The following is a 19,354-nucleotide window of genomic DNA, read 5'->3' as shown; positions in this document are numbered from 1 at the left end:
ACGGATCATTCGGCCCCGGTGTTCCCTCGGCTCCGGCATGGGTCTTCACGAGTCCATATTCACATGTACCTCGCCATTGACTTTCCAAATTTCAGGGTAAGGAATGATGGCCAGAGGGAAAGTGTATCCTGTGTTCAAGATGCAGATGTTGGCCATAGGATTGGTCGATAGATTCTGTTGATGCTTGACAATTTGTGCTTTTCCGTTCATACCAGATAACTCCAAAGTGAACCCGCTCAGCTGCGAGCAAACACCTTGTAGCTTCTTCTCTCACGCTCATAGCACGTGCTTACTCTTCTAGCTGAATCAAGCATGCCATCACGCGCATGTACGCCCTTGGACCACCAGTAGAGTAACTCTGTCCTCAAAACGAGCAACTGACGAGCTCTGCGCCCAAGTCTTTTTTGACTGTGGGTGATATCAAAATCAAGATGTAATCTGGTGATATCGAAAAGAAACCGCACCGATTCTCATCTTATGTTGATAACATTCATCGTTGAACTCGCGATGTAGGACCCTCCCTGATGAGCTCGCGCCAGCCGAATTTGGGATACGCGTAGAATAAGCCGTCCCGTAATTCCTTTATTTGCCCAAATTTGAGCCTGTGGAACGCATATGATGTATTCTTGTGATGGAAACAACGTGAGTGATGCGGTCAGGCTTTTGTAGAATGAACGGACCAGCAACGAGAAAGTCATGAAATACGAAACCACGGCACCTATCGGCCTACCTACCTCCGTACTTAGCTAAGCTTTCCATACCTGACCTTTTTATCCTTGAGTACCGCCTTCTAAGAATGCATGGTGGAACACTCTCCTTTTACCTTGGATTCATATCGATGGCCGGATGTGAAGGTTGTATATCAAATGAGTATACCCGCCGTCTATCCTCTCCGTCGACAAAGCTCCAGCCCCTGACATTCTGCAAATGCCCCTATAGGATATTGCAACTTGACAACAGGAGCAGCGATTAGATGCTGCGCGCCTTTCAAGTGGCCTGCCTACTCCTTGCCAGTTGACCAAAAACGGGAATGGCTCAAACCCACTCAGTAGCTTCATTGCAAGGTAGGCTATGTTTACCATGGAAGCTCACAGCTTCGACGTTAAATGACGTTGAGATGCCTTGATGGTTTAGTTGTAGATGGGGGGTAGCCGATCAGGACGCTAAGCGTACATATCAAAACATCTAGTTCATAGCCAAGGGCTTCCAGACCGGCGTATGTACTCTTGAGCTTGATTGTCTCCTAGTCCCTACCTACGTGTATGGTCGCGGAGACCAGCCGGCCGTTTGCATTAGACGTGATGTCCTGGGGCGAGCTTTGCAGATGAGGTTGAAAGGGCCATCGAAAGTCTCATTGGTAGTATTACCATGGGGATCCATCTATATGCTGCCAATGATGACTGGCACATGCCAGGTTCTTGGCTGCTTGCTGATAACGACGTCCTCATTTAGAATGGGGCGCATCAATCTTATTCGAGGCTCCGAAGCTGGCTCCTAGCTTTCTCGAGTATCAAATCACGACCCTGCGCATGCTCGCAAAACTTCCCTCGCGGGTATATCTGAGTCGGTCAACGCGTTCGAAAGGACAAACGGTTGAGGTTAGGGCAGTTCATCATTGCTTGACCATCATGTGCGGGCACTCAAGACAGCCGCCAGCTCTCCCAGGTCGGGTCAATCTATGGCCAAAATGGTGGAAGCAAACTTGCAAGAGTCAAACTTAGAAACCAAGACCACAACTAATGTGTCCAGGTCGTAGCAAGTTGGCGGTAGAGAGGGTTATACGGCCACTCCTGTAGATACAAGGTGTACTTCTTGCGCAGAGACAGCCTTACTTTCCTTGATTCCCATGTGGAAGGAGATTGCTGCACGACGGACGTATGAGACGAGCCGGTAGTCACTTGGGACAGATGAAAGAGGTGATGACCTCCAGTCAAGCGTTGTGGAATCGAAGTAGGAGTGGAAAGAACGCTGTATGCTGTATGCAAACGGCCGAGTAAAGGGATTCGTTGCACAACAGGCTCCTCGCTGAGCACGGAAACAAGACGGGGAGAGATTTATTGAAGAAGATGGCCAGGACGAATGACAAGAGGGAGATGAAGATGGGCTTTTGTGTCGTCCATTGGAAACACACTGTCTTGGTGGCAGAGGGCGGGTGAAACATGGACTCTCGAGTGTGGCTGCATGGCTGCACCAACGCACGACGGCGGCTGCTGTGCGTCGTCGGTACCGCGTGGTTGGCAGCCGGTGGTAAGGTGAGACAGGCGCGACTATGGGCGGATGGGAAATGGATGGACAGCCGGCCTGGAAGTCCGGTTGCCAGGGTTGTGCGATCGGTGATCAAATCGAGGTGCTGGTTGGACAGGCCACTGTCCGGGAGCACGTCCTTGATTCGCTTCTTGACTGCGGAGACGGAGGATTTTGATCTGGGCGGGGATGGTTGTTTCTGTGCCCACTTTGCGTCAGGCATAGCGACGACAACACGACGACATTGTTGCGGTGTAAGCGCATTCGAGTTGTGTGTTGATATCCGGATTGGATTATGCCACGACAAGGATGGCATTGACGGCCGTCGGTTGCAGAAGACACGTATGGATGGGTTTCCAACGAGATGATGAAAATCGATATGTTGACTTGCTACGTAAGCAACCAGTAGTGCCCTTAGTAGATAGCTGTAGCCAGGCTCGACTTGAAGAAAACCTGGCCCCGATGCGACCGCGCGAGATGCGGCAGGGTGCAGGACCAGGAGGTCCTTGTCTCTGGACGACATGTTTTAAAGGTTGCTCGTGGTTGATGGGCCACCTGGGAGGAACCCGCAATGACGGGATCCTTCAAGATGGGTACCTTTGGGTACGTACTGCCACTACGTCCGAAAGGGAGGGGATGGGAGTAAACGTGTATCCGTACTTCAAGTATCCGTACCTTACATTGTAATGATGTTGGGATAGAACCTTGGAAGACAAGACTTGGAGAAGGAGCTCAGGTCGGGTACGTACCGGGGGAGCGCTTGCCTTCAACCTGGAAGTTTCCTTTCCTGTACACTACAGTACCTTAGCGCTGTCTCGGCCGCCGTTGCAGCTGAGAAAAAAGGTGGCAAGGGGAGGGTGCTGCTGCCGTGCAGGTGCGGGAGAGCTTGAGGCGCACGTCGCCCGTTGCTGTGGAGACGACGTCAACAAAGCCCATGACGCCTTGGTAACCACCACCGGTCCATCGCATCGCCTGGTCTGAGATGGTTTCCTCAGTTACAGCCCCCCCCCCCCTCCAACCCGTCAACTCCAGGCTTATACTCCCTTGCCTGGTCTGTGTCTGTATGATTGCCGCCCTCCTCCTCGTCTTCCTGACTACTACTACTCCTACCCACCCAGAGTATCTCCAGAGTGGAATCTTGAATTTCCTCCCCTCCCCTCCCGTCAAATCCACTACTGCAGGAAGATAACCTCTACCCGTCCATCGCGGCTGAACTACCAACTTCCTCCAAACCAACTCCTCCAACTCTTACCACTACCGCTACTCAAGAAGGTCCCAAAGAGCTTCTTGCGTATCTAACAAACATCTCTTGTTGCCATTGACAATCTTACCTTTGCCTAGGTAGAGAGCGCGCTCTCCAAGCTCTCCAACTTTCTTACCTCGCCTGAATAAGGCGTACAGACCAGACCCCATCTGTTTAACCCGCAAAGTCTACCTCGACTGAGCACAACCTCCCTTACCCCCTAGCCCGGCACTTCTGCTTGCGCTGCGTGAGGTGAGTCCCGTTGCCCTGCGATGCTTCGTCTCGCTGTCGCAACATCGATATCAGATGCTAACTTACACACCTCCAGTTTCGGACCCATAGGTTCCCATCGACAATAATCGACCGACGACAATCCCTTCCGGACTCAACCTTGCGACACAATGCTGTCCAATAACCCCCAAACCAGCAATCTTCATGCCCGTCACAGAGCACACCGACGCCAAAATTCGACACCGACGGCATTCGAAGCAGTGAAGATCCAGCCCTTGCCCCAAAATGTCCAGCGTCAGCGAGCTCTCGGCCACCGCCGAGGCGTCAGCCTGGATACAAGACGGCAGGACTTTGCACCGGTAAGTATGACTACTAACACAGGACTAGCACAACCGCAGCATGTACTGCGAGAAGCGCAGCAGCAACGCATTCAAGCACGCCCGGGCCCCCGCCAGCAGGCACACCTTCGACAACACTCACAACAACAAATTCACCGAAGACAGCAAATGTACATGGCCTCGAATGACCATGAAAACTATCTCATGTCCCCCCACGGAACGCCCCAGGCTCAGCGCTTCGACGCCTCATGTTTCGACTCATCCCCCATACAGTACAACCAGTATGGCAACCAGATGAATGACATGATGGCCAAGAGCCAGCAGGCCTATGCGGCTAACATGGGAGGCAACAAAGACTTTGAGCTCTTTGGTTCTGACAGCGCTCTCTCGACCCCTTCTTTCATGAACTTTAGCGACACTCCCAATACTCCTCAGGGCTGGATCTCAGAGGACGAGACCGCGAGCACAAGGCGGTCTTCGCGGAGAATCAGCAATGGTATCATGGACAGAGTTAACAAATTCGAGACTATGGGCGTTGAGCAGATGCAAAGACCAATGACACCACCCCGCCAGGATGCAAACAGTACGTCTTTCCGAAGGCCATCTCCATCCAGTCACTTACACGACCCAGACTACTTCCCCCCTACACCCATGGAGACACCCCATGACAGAGCCGTCAAGCACGAGCCCATGTCTGCCAGGCCGAGTCGATTCGCTGAGGGCTACGATGAGTCCATGGAGGAAACACTCAAGCCCGTGAGGAGATCAAACCAACGCACACAGAACATCTTTGAGGAAATGCGGAAGCAGTCGGAGCAAAACGTGATGACGGTTCCTCAGCAACCCTCCCAGATGCCAAATGGTTTGTACGACCAGGTTGTACCGACTCCGGACTTTATGAACATGAACAACTTCAACAATGAGTTCATGAAGATCCAGGAGATTCAGGGAGGCTACGACGGCGTCTCCGACGATCTCCACGTCTCTTCCGACATGTCTCAGCAATCGACTCCTCACACCCCTCTGATGAACTTCCACAGCGCATTCGACAACCGGCCTGATCTCCACCACCCCAATATGACCATCGGTTCTATCTCGCCTTCCAGATCCTTTGACGACAGATCCTTTGATGATTCTCGGCTTTCTTCAACTCATCGTCGTACTGAATCTCTTGCTAGCATTGCCAGTGCCGCGAGCATTGCAAGCATCAACATCGAGGAAACCAAGACCGAAACGGGCGTTACACTTGATGATATTGCTACTTACATCACAGGGCCCGATCCGGCAGACGGAAAATGGACTTGCACTTTTGAGGACTGCGGTAAGAAGTTTGGGCGCAAAGAAAATATCAAGTCCCACGTTCAGACGCATTTGAACGACCGACAGTACCAATGTCCTTCTTGTAAGAAGTGCTTCGTTCGCCAGCACGACTTGAAGCGGCATGCCAAGATCCACACCGGTATCAAGCCTTACCCCTGCGAATGCGGCAACAGCTTTGCCCGCCATGATGCCCTTACTCGCCATCGTCAACGTGGTATGTGCATTGGTGCGTTTGATGGCATCGTCAAGAAGGTTGTCAAGCGTGGCCGTCCCCGCAAGCACCGGCCAGAGATGGACGAGCGCGTCAATAAGTCAGCCCGCACAAGGACCAAGAACAAGTCGACCACCTCCACCTCATCGCAATCCGGTTACTCGGATAGCTCGGCGGTCAACTCCCCCGAGAATGACTTCAACATGATGTCTGATGACCAATTTGAGATGGGCGACATCAGTATTGAACGCCGAGGCTTCGACATGCCCCTTCAAATCACCACAAGCTCATCCGCACCGATGCCCTCTTCGCCCCCACGACTTCACCGGGAATCGCACTTGGAACCTTCGCCGGCTGCGAGCCACCATTCCGAATACGTGTCACCGGAGGCCCTGATGGAGGCACCCGTCTCGTTGCCCCAGCAACCAGAGTCACCAGCAAAAAGCGAGTACAACACCCCACCGGAACTTTCCCAGTCTTCATCGCCACCACCCAATCAGTTCTTCGACGCCGAGCCCAACCATTCTGGTTTCAGCGACGACTCGCTGCTGGCTGGAATGAGAGGTAACGCTGGTCCTGTTGGCAACACCAGCATCTCGAGTCTGGGCCTGGGCGATCCCGATGATGAACTGCTCATGAAGGCTTTCACAAGCGAGGACGGGCTAGTCCAGTTCGACCGCGAATCCAACATGCTTATGATGAGCAAGTTTGACGAAGAATTTGACGACGCAGTCAACATGTTTACCAACAACGATGACGTTTTCTTCGGCAGCTCATGATGGATACTATTTTCATTGGCGAAACGGTTTCCTTTGGGAAGGGTATTGGACGGTGTCATGACTTCTTTCTCTTCAGCAATGTGTACGTTATGACGCTTTACGCTTGTGCTTGATCTTGGTCTTTCTCAGCACCCGCTACGGGACTATGTAATGACGATGGGTTATCGCGACGCTCTTCGTTCGCTGGACGGATGTACGATCATAAGGGGAAACAAAATTTTCGGTCTACGGGTTTTCGGTAATGATTTGGGTATTACGGCGATCAGCGGCGGTTTCTGACTTTTTTTTGGTATTTGGCAATGGGTTTTGGAATGAACATGAACCCAATTCTTGGTGCTGGACGACTGCGTATACCTTCGCCACGGTTGGGTTCTGGGATCACGCGATAGAAGAGATACGATGAATTGATTTTGGGATGGATTTCAACTTGCTTGACCGAATGTGAAAGTGAATATGAATCAACGTAGGTGACCGACCGCCAACTGCGGATATGAGACTTATTTCTCCGTGACTTCCATATTACATTCCTAAGTGACGAAAAAGCCGTCATGGGAGTCGATGCTTGTGACCTCGGGGTTCCACCTCTTGGAATGCAAAACATCTTCAGCAGAAGTGGCAGCGTCGAGAAAAAAGACCCCATGGAAGAACTTTCGTCCTCTCTCTCCTCTACGGCAAGAGTCAGTTTGGGAAGTTCATTCCAGCTGTGGCCCTTCGCAACGGGCGGTAAGGGCGGTGCCGTCGTAGTCGTACCTCGCGACCTAACCGCCGTGTGCGGAGATGGGGAGGCACGAGAATTTTTGGAGCACCCGGAGATGTTTGAATGTATAAGTTCCTTTTCACTTATGTTGAGACCTGACCTGAGCTGGCGTCAAGATATGGTAGTAGAGACTTGTTGGACTGCGCCAAACCCCTTCTGAAGCAATGAATTGCCCCGAGGCAGTACATGGGATATTGAAAGCTTCCAAGACACCCATGTAGGGGACATGGCGTCATGTAAGGTGAGCTACGAAAATAGGGGTATGGGGTATAGAAAACTTCAAGTGATTGAGAGCCCCCCCTTTTTCCACCTGCCTACCTGCTAGGTGAGGTAGTTTATCTTTAGGAAGACCAGCCAGCTCAACTCGGCTCCCCAAGACTTTTGACGGGACGGGAACATCTAGGCGTCATCTATTCAGGCTGGGTATTGGAAATCTGTTTTACCGCCAGACGCCATCATCGCCAGGCTCGGCACAGATTGACAAAGGATCCTCGTCCTGTTCGTCTTCGTGGCAATCGATACATGATGTAATTGACCGCATGCTTCACTGCATTTCAGGTACCGCCTCGGGCTTTGACTGGGTCACTTGGCCGGCCAGCAGAAGAAGCGGAATAGACCTATCATGCGATGAGTGTGGCTGCGCCAACAATGCCAACTTCACTGCATTTATAACACCTACCCGGGCATTGATCTGATGGAACTGACCAAAGATGGCTACTCTGACTAATCACTGCTGTCTACACTGCAATTTCCGCTGCCATCCAGTCACTGCAAGACGCAGGATCCAACTAGTGGCGCGACAGTATTTCCATCACCTTGCCAGCTAACCATCACCTGCGCAGTCCGTGTTGGGGAGACCTGTCATTCACACTGTCACGCGTTTATATCAAGCGCGGTAGGGAAAAAACCCAATGCAAGCGTGTTCATGACAGACGACAAATGACCCAGTCTATTCGGACTTCTTATAGCCAAAGCCCCTGGGGGCCAGTTCTAGGTATCATACAGACGCCATTCATCGATTCCTGATTTTTGATTCCTTTTTTGTTCTCATTCATTTCCCGGTCATAACCTCTTTACCGACGAGGCATGCCCCGTCCTCTGCCTCTCAGGGCGCGCTGTGCGGCACCCGGGGGCAGCTGCTGACCAGGGGCCTGGGGCTGCGCGCTCTCCTCGTTGCGGATCGTCTCGTCGACGCCAAGGATGAGGCAGCTGGCCTCGGTGGCGGCCTGAATGGCGTTGATCTTGACCAGCGCCGGCTCCCACACGAAGCGCTCCATCATGTCGGCGATGCCCTCGTTGATGAAGTCGACACCGGCCCAGGTGCTGCCCTTGCGGTGCTCCACGCGCAGCTTGTTGAGAATGTCGGTCGCGTCGAAACCGGCATTGTCGCACAGCTGGCGGGGGATGATCTCGAGAGCCTTGGCGAAACTCTTGATGATGGCTTGTTGCTTGTGGGGGATATTCTTGTCGGCGAAGCGGTGAAGGTATGCGGAGACCTCCATCTCGACGGCACCGCCGCCACCGACGATAGTGTGGTTCTTGATGGCGCGCTTGACGATCATGATGGCGTCGTGCAGCGAACGCTCGACCTCGGCGATGAACTGCTCAGCACCGCCACGGAGGACGAGTGTGCAGGTCTTGGCCTCGGGGCAGCCCTCGAAGAAGTTGAAACGCTCGCCTCCAATCTGGCGCTCGTCGAAGCTGCCACAGGTACCCAGGTGCTCTGCGAGGATATCTGAGCATGTCGACTGGACGGTGGCGCCGGTAGCCTGAACCACGCGCTCCATGTCCTCGGATGTGACGCGACCAGCGCAGAAAATGTCGCGGTCTGCGAAATACTGCGTAGCCAAGTCGCCAATGGGCAGCTTGCTGAGCACAACCTTTGCGCCCGTCTTGTAGATAGCCTCCAACTTCTTGTAAATAATCTGCCATTCCGCATCGACAACGGCCTGATAATCGGACACTTGCTCAACGCGGACCTCGGCGTTGTCCTTCTCGGCCTTAAGCTCCAACTCGACGTTCAAGCAGACGATCTTGGGCTTCTCGAAAGACTTGGGTTGTTGCTCGAAACCGGCGTAGGAGAATGTCTTCTTGAATGCGACACCGTTGACAAATAGTGACTCGGTGAGGGAACCGCCGGGAATCTTCTTTACGCCGATCAACTTCTCGTTCAGGTCGTCCTGGTCAAGGGAGAGGACAGCGTCCACGACCACTGTACACGAATTAGCATATCTATCACCCAATAAGCGTATCTGAACGTACTCTTTGTGAAGAACTCGGTGTTGCGCTTGATTAGCTTGCTCGTCATGGCGGTAGCCGCCAGCTTGCCAAGCGTTTCCCTTCTGTTGCTCTCGTTGGTATCGATAGCGATCTCCTTGATCTTGTTGACGGCCATCATAGACGCTCTCCGCAGACCCTTGATAATGACCTGAGAGCTAACGCCCTGCTCGACGTGCTCCTTGATCTCCTTCAGGATCTCACCAGCCAAGACGACAACGGACGTTGTGCCATCACCGACCTCAGCATCTTGTGATCTCGCGATATCGACGAGGATTCGGGCTGCGGGGTGAATGATGTCGAGGAGCTACATGCGCGTCAGTACGCCACTCTCAAAGCAGTCCATATGATCTTTCCGACCTTCATAACCGTAGCACCATCGTTGGTGATTGTCTGTCTGCCGTTGGCATCGACCATCAACAGGTCACCTCCATAGGGACCGAGGGTAGACTTGATCGTGGCCTGGACAGCCAAGCAGGCGTTTATATTGGAGACAATTTGGCCCTTGCCCTGAGAGGTATCGGTTCCTGCGCAACAGGCTCGTCAGTCACAGTTTCTAGGTCGGCAAGGGGAAGGCGGTGGGGTAGCGCACCCTCTTTCAGGACAATAATGGTCGGGGTCTGGCCTCCGAACGACATTTTGAGTAGTAATTTCGAAACGACGAGTACAGAGGTTGGGAATACACTCGACGGGAGAGTCGGGGTTCGTATGTCGTCGCGGGGGAAGGCTGTACTTGTGCTGTTCGTGGCCCAAGAAGCTTCTGGAGCTCCAAAAAATTATTGCAGCCTTTCGTGATGTTCCCCGGGCACGGACCAAGGTGTGGCTGGCTGGCTGCCTTACCTTAGCTGGATTATGTAATTGAGGAGGGGTACTGGTGACCCCTGCCAGTTCCCCGCCTAAGCCCAGGCGTACCAGATTCAATATCAACAGTGACTCTCAATCTCGCGATGTATCATCAATCGCCGAGTGCCCACACTGGCATACAATGCTTGATGCTATCCTGACTTGCTATACTATGTAGTTGAGAATTTTGAATTTGACTGACTGCTACACCCATTCTTAATTTGTAGCTTTCCACGTCACTTCATACGTCTTTCAGCTGATCGCAGTAATTCGAGAGAATGTACTCACACCAATCAGCAGCCTCACGGGCTGCAGGCTGACATGGCACCCTCTCCCATTTCTGCCTATTTCGTCGCCTTTTTCCGCCGTATTCACAGCTTTTGGGTCCTTGATCAACAGAATTAAGGAGAGCTCATTGAAAATCTACTTGGCTTCATACTACCTTAGACGATGTCGACCTTCAAGTACGATCAGAAACTTGCGCTCAACGAGATTCGACTAATACAGCTTCTTCCTGGAGATTGGCTTGATGGCCTCGAAGCCAGGCTATTCCTAGCCGATCGAGATCATGAGTACCTTGCCCTATCATATGCCTGGGGGAGCTCGAAAAGATCAAACCATATAACCGTCAATGACAAGATTCATCGGATCACTTTCAACTTAGACCGGGCCTTGCGTTCCATTCGAAGGCAGGCAGAGCCAGTCATTCTTTGGATTGATTCCATCTGCATCAATCAAGATGATGCTGTCGAAAAAGGCCACCAAGTTGGCTTGATGCACGACATATTTAGCTGGGCCACTGAAGTCATTGCCTATATCGGGGACGGCTTGGATAGAAGTCGCGGGGACTATCCACGTCGTTTCGAGAAACTAGGGAAGAACCCCTTCCTCGAGTTCCTCCCCAATGATGAAATGGGCACGCTTAGCTTGGAATCGCAGAAGTACTTGGACAAGGTGAAGGACTCTCAGCCGGGTTCGCTCACAGAACATGAAGAAATCATGTGTCTGTATAGCCTTTTCGAACTTTTCGAGATCAACACTTTTTCCAGGGGCGGACCTCTTGCGAATGCATACCAAGATGACCTGACGCACAATCTCAGTGAAGCACAATTGCGGTTGATATCCGAAAGAATGCGACACTTCGCGACAAGCGACTGGTGGAATCGGATGTGGATTGTCCAAGAGGCTTGTGTTGCTCGACAGCTTACTGTTATTTACGGCCGCGCTTCAATTCCTTTCGCCTACGTCGAACACGCGGCTCAAGCATTCAAGGGCTCACCCGCGACCAAACATCCAGACTTGGCTAGAGTGATGCTCTACTTGGTCGGCAAAATAGACGCAATCAGGCCGGTTCGCCTAGTGACAGAGAACGTTGGCAGCGCGGAGCATCTCACGGCGTGCAGTTCTCTGCTGTGGCTTCTCAGGAAGTTTCGGAATCGCAAATCCTCAGAGCCGCGAGACAAGATATTTGCTCTTCTCAAACTTGCCGAGGATATGAAAATGAGAAGACCATTTCAACACAACAAACTGACCATCGAGACTGACTACGAAGTTGATGTCGGTGAGCTCTTTTCTCACGCAGCATATGAGATCATCCACCACACCGGTCTTCTCTGGATGACGACACCAGATCTGCTCGCCAAGAGCCGCAAAGATATTCCTTCATGGGTACCGGATTGGTCTTCCGAGTACATGATTCCTGGTTTCAACCAGAGACGATTCGATCTCCAAGAGGAAACTTACTTGAAATTCAACGCAAGTCGTGTACGGTTCCGGCATTTCCGGACGAGTTCATCGGGCGACGAGTTCAGAAACATATTGCCTCAACAACACTTTGAAGGTTTGCTCGAGAAAAGCCCAGACAGGTGGAAGCCGGTCCATGATCTTCCGATTATGATAAAATACACGTCAAGCTGGCCGTTTGAAAACAAAGAGCAGCGTTCCGCTTTGATTCTCAAAGGCGTAGCTTGTGGCGTCGTTGTGACTGCAAGCGATGTCATTCGCAGTGACCTCTCAAACATTAGCTTCGTCATCTTCCAGGTTCAGAATAGCTACGAAAGACAGGAAGGGTGGCGTATCTATCGAGTACCGCTACTTGAGACTATCGCATCCTGCCTCTCCTCCGCTGTGCAGATTCGCAGTGAATATAGCGATTATGTCCAGCCACTCGAACCTGAGAAGCGACGAGAATTCGCCCGCTGGACTTTCAGAAAACTCCCGCGCTACTTCAAGTCAATGAATTCTCAGCCAGTTCTCCATGAGGAGTTCTACAGGACAGCTGCAGATTGCCCCGAAGGGACCGGAATTGACGCCATTGTCTTTAGAGAATTTTCGCCACATTTACGATTTCAAGTCACGACGGCGACATTTAGCAACGAACGGCAGTTGGATGATGAATTAGGCCTGAATGGAATGTATAGACTCGTTCGTTTACTACCGGAAGATTTTGGCATTCAAGAGCAGTCAAAGCCGAACGATCTCTCATGGAAAGAGGACACCATTCGAACTATAGCTGCCGGATACCGATTGTTCGTTACTGATCGAGGCCAAGTTGGGCTTGGCCCGGAGAACATGCGGGTAGGAGACGCACTATGCGTGCTGGAAGCTGGTCTCATGCCCTATATTCTACGAAAACACATCGGTACTTTGTACACCGAGTCTTCGAGGGTCGGGCAAATGGAGAGCGTCATGGGCACGAACCGTTTCACAATGGTCGGTACCTGTTATGCCGACGGTATTATGCATTGGGGGGACGAAGCGCAGGGTTGGGCAGACAACGCCGACGATGATGAGGAGATTGATTCAAAATTGAGACGAAGGCTCAACGCCCCTGAGCTCAAGGAGGCCGCATTTGTCCTGGTTTAAGACGAGCATCAGGCTTCAAAGACAGGGTCGGGCTGCTGGATGAGCGTGAAGGCGAAGCTTGAACGAGAAGGAAAATTCTGATGGCGATTATCTCAGTCTCATATGAACACAACCCAAGAATACCTATCCTACTGCGCCAATCATGTATTCCAAACCCTGAAGAGCCGACGCATCTTACCAAGACACCTCAATCCTCTGATTGAATCTCCGTTCAACATCCTCCCATCCCGCCCGCCTCGAAATATTCGTCTTGCTGGACTTGCTTCCATAAATCGGAGAGCAAAGAGCCGATGTGGCCAACGGCATCTCGTGCTCCGGGACCTGAACGCCCTCGGGCTCAGACCCGACGGCTAGGGCAATCAGAGCACCCAACAGCCCGGCAAACGCAAAGTTGCGGCCGGGGAAGAGGTGCTTACCGCCGCCAAAGGGCATAAATGACTCATTGAAGCCCTTTGCGATCTCGAGCGTGTTCTTCAGCCACTTCTCGGAGTTGAACTGCTCCCCGTCCTCGCCCCAGACGGGCTTCTTGTGCATCACAGACGCGCTCCACTGGACCTCGACGCCCTCCTTGAGGAGGTACTGCTGTCCGGTTTCGTGGTCTATGATGGTTGCGTCCTTGCTCATGACGGTCCGGGCCGACAGAAAAGAAGAAGAAGAAGAGGAAGGAAGGCATTTATCGAAAAGTCAAGAAGCGTGGGGTTCAACTTACGCCAACTTCTCGTAGGCACCCAGGTATGAAGTGTTTACAGAGATTAAGTGGCCGATGATGGGAAGGATTCCCTTGACGACGGGGGGCTTGCGGGGACCCACGGGCGCGGAGACGAGCTTGTCAATTGCTATCAGGATCGTCAATACGAGGGCTGCGGCAGACGCGATCAACTTGACGGAGGAGCCCGAGCTGAAGCATTCCAACGGAGTAGCTGCCGCGGTCACGGCGGTGCTCGAGGTGTCCGCCATCATCGCAGTGTAGGTAAAGATCAATGTGTACCGGAAGAAGTTATGCCAGGAGAAACGAACTTACAATGAAGAGGACAAGTAGGCAAAGTGTCGTTGCTTCATCGTTCAATGGTTTGAGAGATGCTTCGTGGTTTCATATAAGTCATTCCCCCTCATCCTCGGACTCTACGTCCAAGCCGTCTCTTCAAACATAGGGTGACAGGCCAGTTCAACAAGACACGGTGCAGATGGCTCCCAAACCTTCTTCTCGCACATACGACTTATGCTGCCTTGCCTTTTTCTTTTTTCTCAAAGCATGCGAGGGGTCCTAGGGAAACCGACCTCGCCGAAAAGGGGAGCCACTGAAGGGGTAGGATTATGGTTTCCTGCTCTTGCATTGAGACTTGGAGAGGGCATCGCGGCCAGCCCCTCGATACAGGAGGGGCTCTCGAACAGGGTCCCGCTCCGGAGGCTCGGAAACCTGGAGGAGGTTGGCGCGCTGTTGGCGTTTATGATCTCGCCCGACGCAGCTTACCTTTCGGGAGATATTTGGTCTATCAACGGAGGAAGCCACGTCATGTACTATTAATCAAATTTGAAGCGTCTCCATGTTGGGCATTACTTCTCATAAAGTTATACCATTATCACTATCACTTTTGACGTGTCGTCGATTTTGGATCTCACAATCAGGGATGGAGTCACAAAAAAGAAGACGAGATTTTGCTATATGAGCAGCAATAGCGGATTAGCTACCAGGAGGCTACCCCGGTTTACCAAATTTCTGCTCCGATAGTCACACAGTAATACTCCCCAGATAGCAATCTCAATCGCAATTCAGAAAGTCGAAATGTAGAAGGTGATGTAAGCTAGTTATAACACCAACGGCACAAAATTGCATGCCAAGTTAAAGTCATGCTTAGGTCGTGTGATTAGGCAAGGGCCGGAAGTGCGATGTGCACCATATCGTACTGTCTGAGTAGTATAGAATCGAAGTAAATGAAGCTTCATACCGCACCAATCGCGGGCCTCCAAGACTTAAAAGACAAGCAAAGCAAGCAATGAGTTGGCTATGCTCGTGTGCGCAGCTCATTGGAGTTGTTGTCTTTAGACTTGTAAGCTTGCCTACGTACTCTTACCCATGCTTTGAGTGAGAACCTCCTACAACAAGTCTGACCCTTTGCAAAGGGACTGCCCCGCGGGCAGCAGTGGCAATCAGCACACCTGTATCACTTGTATTTTTGTCTATGCGAACCCCCTCGCTTGAAATTCAATAAATGACTATGTTCTTCTACTTCTGTGATTATATTGAGTTACAGGTACACCCAAACCCTATCGGTGTGAACAGCTGGAAGTTGACAACATACCATAGATGATGGTTTTACCTGCGATACAACTCCTAAACTTGGTAGGAAGGAGCTGTGAGCTTTCCTGGTCTTGTGGGATCGTTTGGCGTTGGAACTCAGCGTGTTGGTGCGAACCACTCTTGAACGAAGGATTGGCTGGAGTAAGTGTAAACCCTTATAAGGCTAGGAACAACACTGATGCCGTCGCTCTCTTTGAACGTTAATATTGGTATCGGTATCCCTTCCGCTTGAGTCTACAGTAGATCATGCCACATTCACACCTAAGTCCTAAGCGTCTGCATCACACATTGATTTTTCGGTGCTTGGGGATAGCATCCATGCATACCTCGGGTTATATAAGGTACGTGACAGCAGCCCGCAATAGCCTTGGTCCGAGGATTCCACTCTCCGTTTGACCCCCTTCAAGCACAGGACACATTGTAGAATCATCCATGTCATCAAAACGTGTTCTCATTTTCTATAGGGTTGTCTATTGTCATCATAATCCTTTACAACACGCGCCGCATACGCTCTCAACTTTTCCCGATAAACCCGCTCGCCAAAGACACCCTCACCACAACTCCGCACAACCACAGACCCCACAAACCAAACCCGAACTTATGCCTTGGACAGCAGGTTCGCGCCAGTCATCTCCTCGGGTTGGGGCAGGCCCATCGCGGCCAGAACAGTGGGGGCAACGTCGCCCAGGACGCCGCCGTCCTTCTTGAGGCTCCAGCCCTCGGGGGCGTTGGCCATGATAAAAGGCACCTTGTTGGTGGTGTGGGAGGTCTTGGGCTTGCCGTCGGGGAACTTCATCTCCTCGGCGTTGCCGTGGTCGGCGGTGATGAAGAGGACGTAGCCCTCCTTCTTGCAAGCCTCGTAGATCTTGCCAATGGCCTTATCCGTGGCCTCGACGCCGACGATGGCGGCCTCGTACACGCCCGTGTGGCCGACCATGTCGGGGGGCGCAAAGTTGTTCATGACGAAGGGGAACTTCTGCTCGGCCAGACGCTTGGCGACCTGGTTGGCGACACCGTCGGCGGACATCTCGGGGGCCTTGTCGTACGTGGCGACGGACTTGTTGGAGGGGACCAAATCCTGCGATTCGTCGCGGGTCTCGAGGGCAAAGACCTTTTCGACGCCACCGTTGAAGAAGAAGGTGACGTGGGCGTACTTCTCCGTCTCGGCGATGTGGACCTGCTCGACGCTCTGTTTGCCAAGCCACTCGGCGAGGACGTTGCCCATGTGCTGGGGCTTGAAGGCGATCTCGAAGGGGTAGTCGGCTTTGTACTGGGTCATGGTGACGAGGTTCTTGATCTTGGGGAAGTTGAAGTCGGGAAGGACGGAGCGGTCGACGTCGCCGAGCAGCTGGGTGATCTGGCGGACACGGTCAGAGCGGTAGTTGAAGAAGAAAACGGTATCGTCGTCTAGGTCTCTGTTAGCGAGAGCGTAGTGTTTATTGGGCAGGCCTGCTCACCCTTGATGCGGCCCTCGTCACCGCCAACAATGATGGGGGTCAAGAACTCGTCCTTGTCCTTGTCGCCGCCGCGAGCGTAGCGCTCCTTGACGGTCTTGACGGGGTCGGTGCTCTCCTCGCCCTTGCCGTTGATCAGACCGTCGAGAGCAAGCTGGACTCTCTCCCATCTCTTGTCACGATCCATGGCGTAGTAGCGGCCGACAACGGTGGCGATCTCACCAATGCCAATCTCCTTGGCAGTCTTGACAAGCTCCTCCATGTAGCCGGCGCCGGACTTGGGGTCGGTGTCACGGCCATCGCCGAAGAAGTGGATGTAGACCTTGGGGACGCCGTACTGCTTGGCGGCCTTGAGGAGGTTGTAGAGATGCTCTTGCTTGGCGTGCTAGGAAGGTTGTTAGTCTATGGCGGAGATGGGGGTGAGGTTCGGAGCCCGAATCTAAACTCACCACGCCGCCGTGGGAGACGAGACCGCAGAGGTGCAGTCTGCCGTTGCCATTCTTGGCGCCCTCGAAAGTCTTCTTAATGACCTCGTTGTCGGGGAACTTGCCCTCCTTGATGGTCTGATCGATGCGCACGACGTCCTGCCAGACGACACGGCCGGCGCCAATGTTCAAGTGTCCGACCTCCGAGTTACCCATCAGACCCTCTGGCAGGCCGACGGCGATGGACGACGCGTCGAGCTCGCAGTATCCGGTCTTGCTCTGAGCGAATTCGTCCATGACGGGGGTCTTTGCGTTGGTAATGGCGTCGCCATCCTTGGGGGAGTCGGCGCCGGGAACACCCCAGCCATCAATCACGACTGTAGGAGCGCAAGATCCACAAGATTAGCCAGCCGACTTGGAAATAGAGGATGATGTAGGCAAGGGTGAGAATGTAATCTGGTTTGGATTTGGGTTTTGGTTGCTGGAGAGGTGAGGGAACCGTTTCCCCGGGCGCGTTCTGGCTCTGGTGGCCAGCCTCGACACTCACACCACCACCACCAACACCACCACCGCGGGGCTTCGACGAGGGGCACGGAGGGTCTGGAGGGAGATCTTTGGACGTACTCAGGCAGGCCTTCTGGTCGGTCTTGGCCATGGTGAATAGGTATTTCCTGTGCAGTAATTTCTTTACAGAAAGGTATGGGTATAGGAAGAGAGCAGAATTCTAGGAGGTGCGTGATTTTTGGTTTTTTTATCTACTGTGGTGGTGGTGAGAGGTCTGGTTGAGGAGATTTGATTGAATCAGCCCAGCCAATGTACCTGAGCTTCCGGCGCTGGGCTGTTTTACCGCTGTCAGTGTTTGGTGGGGGGTTATGTCATAGTATCGCCGATAATAGATCCGTGCCGTCGCATCTGGAAATGGCACTGTCTATGCCTGCCTCAATTTGGCTTGTTGCACCGTGCCTTTTAGGGAAGGAACGGTGCGGACTGCTCGGCTGCCCCTCTGTTGACTTTCAACAATTTTTAGCTACCAATCGCCGTCGCGCTAAAACGCCCGTGGAAGCTCCTTGTCCTGGCGGAGCTTCTCCCCTTGCCGTGACACGACCCTGGGCGCGCACCGAGCAACTGCACCTCATCCCACCGACTCCTCCTCCTCCGTCGCCTTTAATTGACTTTCGACGCCTCGACCACGCAGCCAACGATCGGCTTCTCGTCGCGCACCTACCGTGAGGCTGAATATTGGCTGACACCTCTCCACAAATCACCTGTTTCGCCCGCAATTCTCATCAGACTCTGCGAACGTCGCCCGCCTCTGCCACCTGTCCCCCTACCTCCCCAGCATCCCAGACGCTGCTCCAACATCCAAAATGCCGCCTCATCCCCTCGAGCTTCCCCCAACCCTCTCTCCAGATGCCCTCGACACCCTGACCGAGCTCACGGGCATCCTCACCCGCCTCCGAACCGCGATCCAGACATCAGGCTCCGTTGGCGGCATCACCACTGGCGCCACCCCAGCCGGCACCGGCCCCGGCGCGACGCCGAACCCCCTCGGACTTGGCGGCGGCGCCGCCAGCCCCAACGCGCCGCTGTCTCTCAAGGACGTACCCGCCCAGACCGACACGCTGAAGCACAAGCTGCAGCGGGCCCGCACGCAGATGCGCACACTCCCGGATATGGACCGCACTGTCGACGAGCAGGAAGAGGAAATCAAGGAGCTCGAGGAGCGCATTAGGATGCAGCGTGAGGTGCTGGACCGGCTGCGGGACGCGGGCGTCAAGTTTGGTCACGAGGAGGGGGGACGGGGGGATAAGATGGAGACGGAGTGATGGGAATGAACAGGGGGCGGTTCACGAAAACCTGCGAAGAGGAAGAGGAAGAGAGAGAGAAAGAGAGAGCGCGCGCGACGAAAGTTTTGCCAGATTAAATTCATATGATACCCGAAATGCGAATGACGAACAATTTTAGTACCGAAAGGACGCTATTTTCTGCGCCGCATTATGCATCCCTCACGAGAAACCGCCTTCCGAACTCCGAACCAGGAACCCAGTTAAGACGTGAACAAGAAGAC

The 19,354-nt window shown here is 53.1% G+C and overlaps 6 protein-coding genes across 6 annotated transcripts; 3 read left to right on the top strand and 3 right to left on the bottom strand.

Annotated features, from left to right (window-relative positions):
- Positions 1-3,888: 3,888 nt before the first annotated feature.
- CORC01_13434 (uncharacterized protein) lies at positions 3,889-6,366 on the top strand (the record flags this gene model as incomplete). Its single annotated transcript, XM_022625051.1, has 3 exons — positions 3,889-4,077; positions 4,117-4,639; positions 4,688-6,366. The coding sequence occupies 3 exons, from the start codon at positions 3,889-3,891 to the stop codon at positions 6,364-6,366; spliced, it is 2,391 nt and encodes a 796-aa protein (XP_022468449.1).
- Positions 6,367-8,196: 1,830 nt separating this feature from the next.
- Positions 8,197-10,038, bottom strand: CORC01_13433 (T-complex protein 1; the record flags this gene model as incomplete). The annotated part of the gene is made up of 4 exons (XM_022625050.1): positions 8,197-9,335; positions 9,386-9,707; positions 9,761-9,927; positions 9,993-10,038. The coding sequence occupies 4 exons, from the start codon at positions 10,036-10,038 to the stop codon at positions 8,197-8,199; spliced, it is 1,674 nt and encodes a 557-aa protein (XP_022468448.1).
- A 655-nt stretch (positions 10,039-10,693) lies between these two features.
- CORC01_13432 (heterokaryon incompatibility protein) lies at positions 10,694-13,108 on the top strand (the record flags this gene model as incomplete). Its single annotated transcript, XM_022625049.1, has 1 exon — positions 10,694-13,108. One exon carries the CDS (start codon positions 10,694-10,696, stop codon positions 13,106-13,108), a length of 2,415 nt encoding a protein of 804 aa, XP_022468447.1.
- Positions 13,109-13,282: 174 nt separating this feature from the next.
- Positions 13,283-14,065, bottom strand: CORC01_13431 (prostacyclin synthase; the record flags this gene model as incomplete). Its single annotated transcript, XM_022625048.1, has 2 exons — positions 13,283-13,727; positions 13,818-14,065. The coding sequence occupies 2 exons, from the start codon at positions 14,063-14,065 to the stop codon at positions 13,283-13,285; spliced, it is 693 nt and encodes a 230-aa protein (XP_022468446.1).
- Positions 14,066-16,005: 1,940 nt separating this feature from the next.
- Positions 16,006-17,941, bottom strand: CORC01_13430 (2,3-bisphosphoglycerate-independent phosphoglycerate mutase; the record flags this gene model as incomplete). The annotated part of the gene is made up of 4 exons (XM_022625047.1): positions 16,006-16,814; positions 16,865-17,246; positions 17,311-17,663; positions 17,911-17,941. 4 exons carry the CDS (start codon positions 17,939-17,941, stop codon positions 16,006-16,008), a joined length of 1,575 nt encoding a protein of 524 aa, XP_022468445.1.
- Positions 17,942-18,653: 712 nt separating this feature from the next.
- CORC01_13429 (uncharacterized protein) lies at positions 18,654-19,112 on the top strand (the record flags this gene model as incomplete). Its single annotated transcript, XM_022625046.1, has 1 exon — positions 18,654-19,112. One exon carries the CDS (start codon positions 18,654-18,656, stop codon positions 19,110-19,112), a length of 459 nt encoding a protein of 152 aa, XP_022468444.1.
- Positions 19,113-19,354: the final 242 nt, after the last annotated feature.

The sequence above is a fragment of the Colletotrichum orchidophilum genome (assembly GCF_001831195.1).
Source record: "Colletotrichum orchidophilum strain IMI 309357 chromosome Unknown Scaffold_192.1, whole genome shotgun sequence".
In the NCBI taxonomy this organism is placed as follows: domain Eukaryota; kingdom Fungi; phylum Ascomycota; class Sordariomycetes; order Glomerellales; family Glomerellaceae; genus Colletotrichum; species Colletotrichum orchidophilum.
This window is presented reverse-complemented; position numbering and strand designations above follow the sequence as displayed.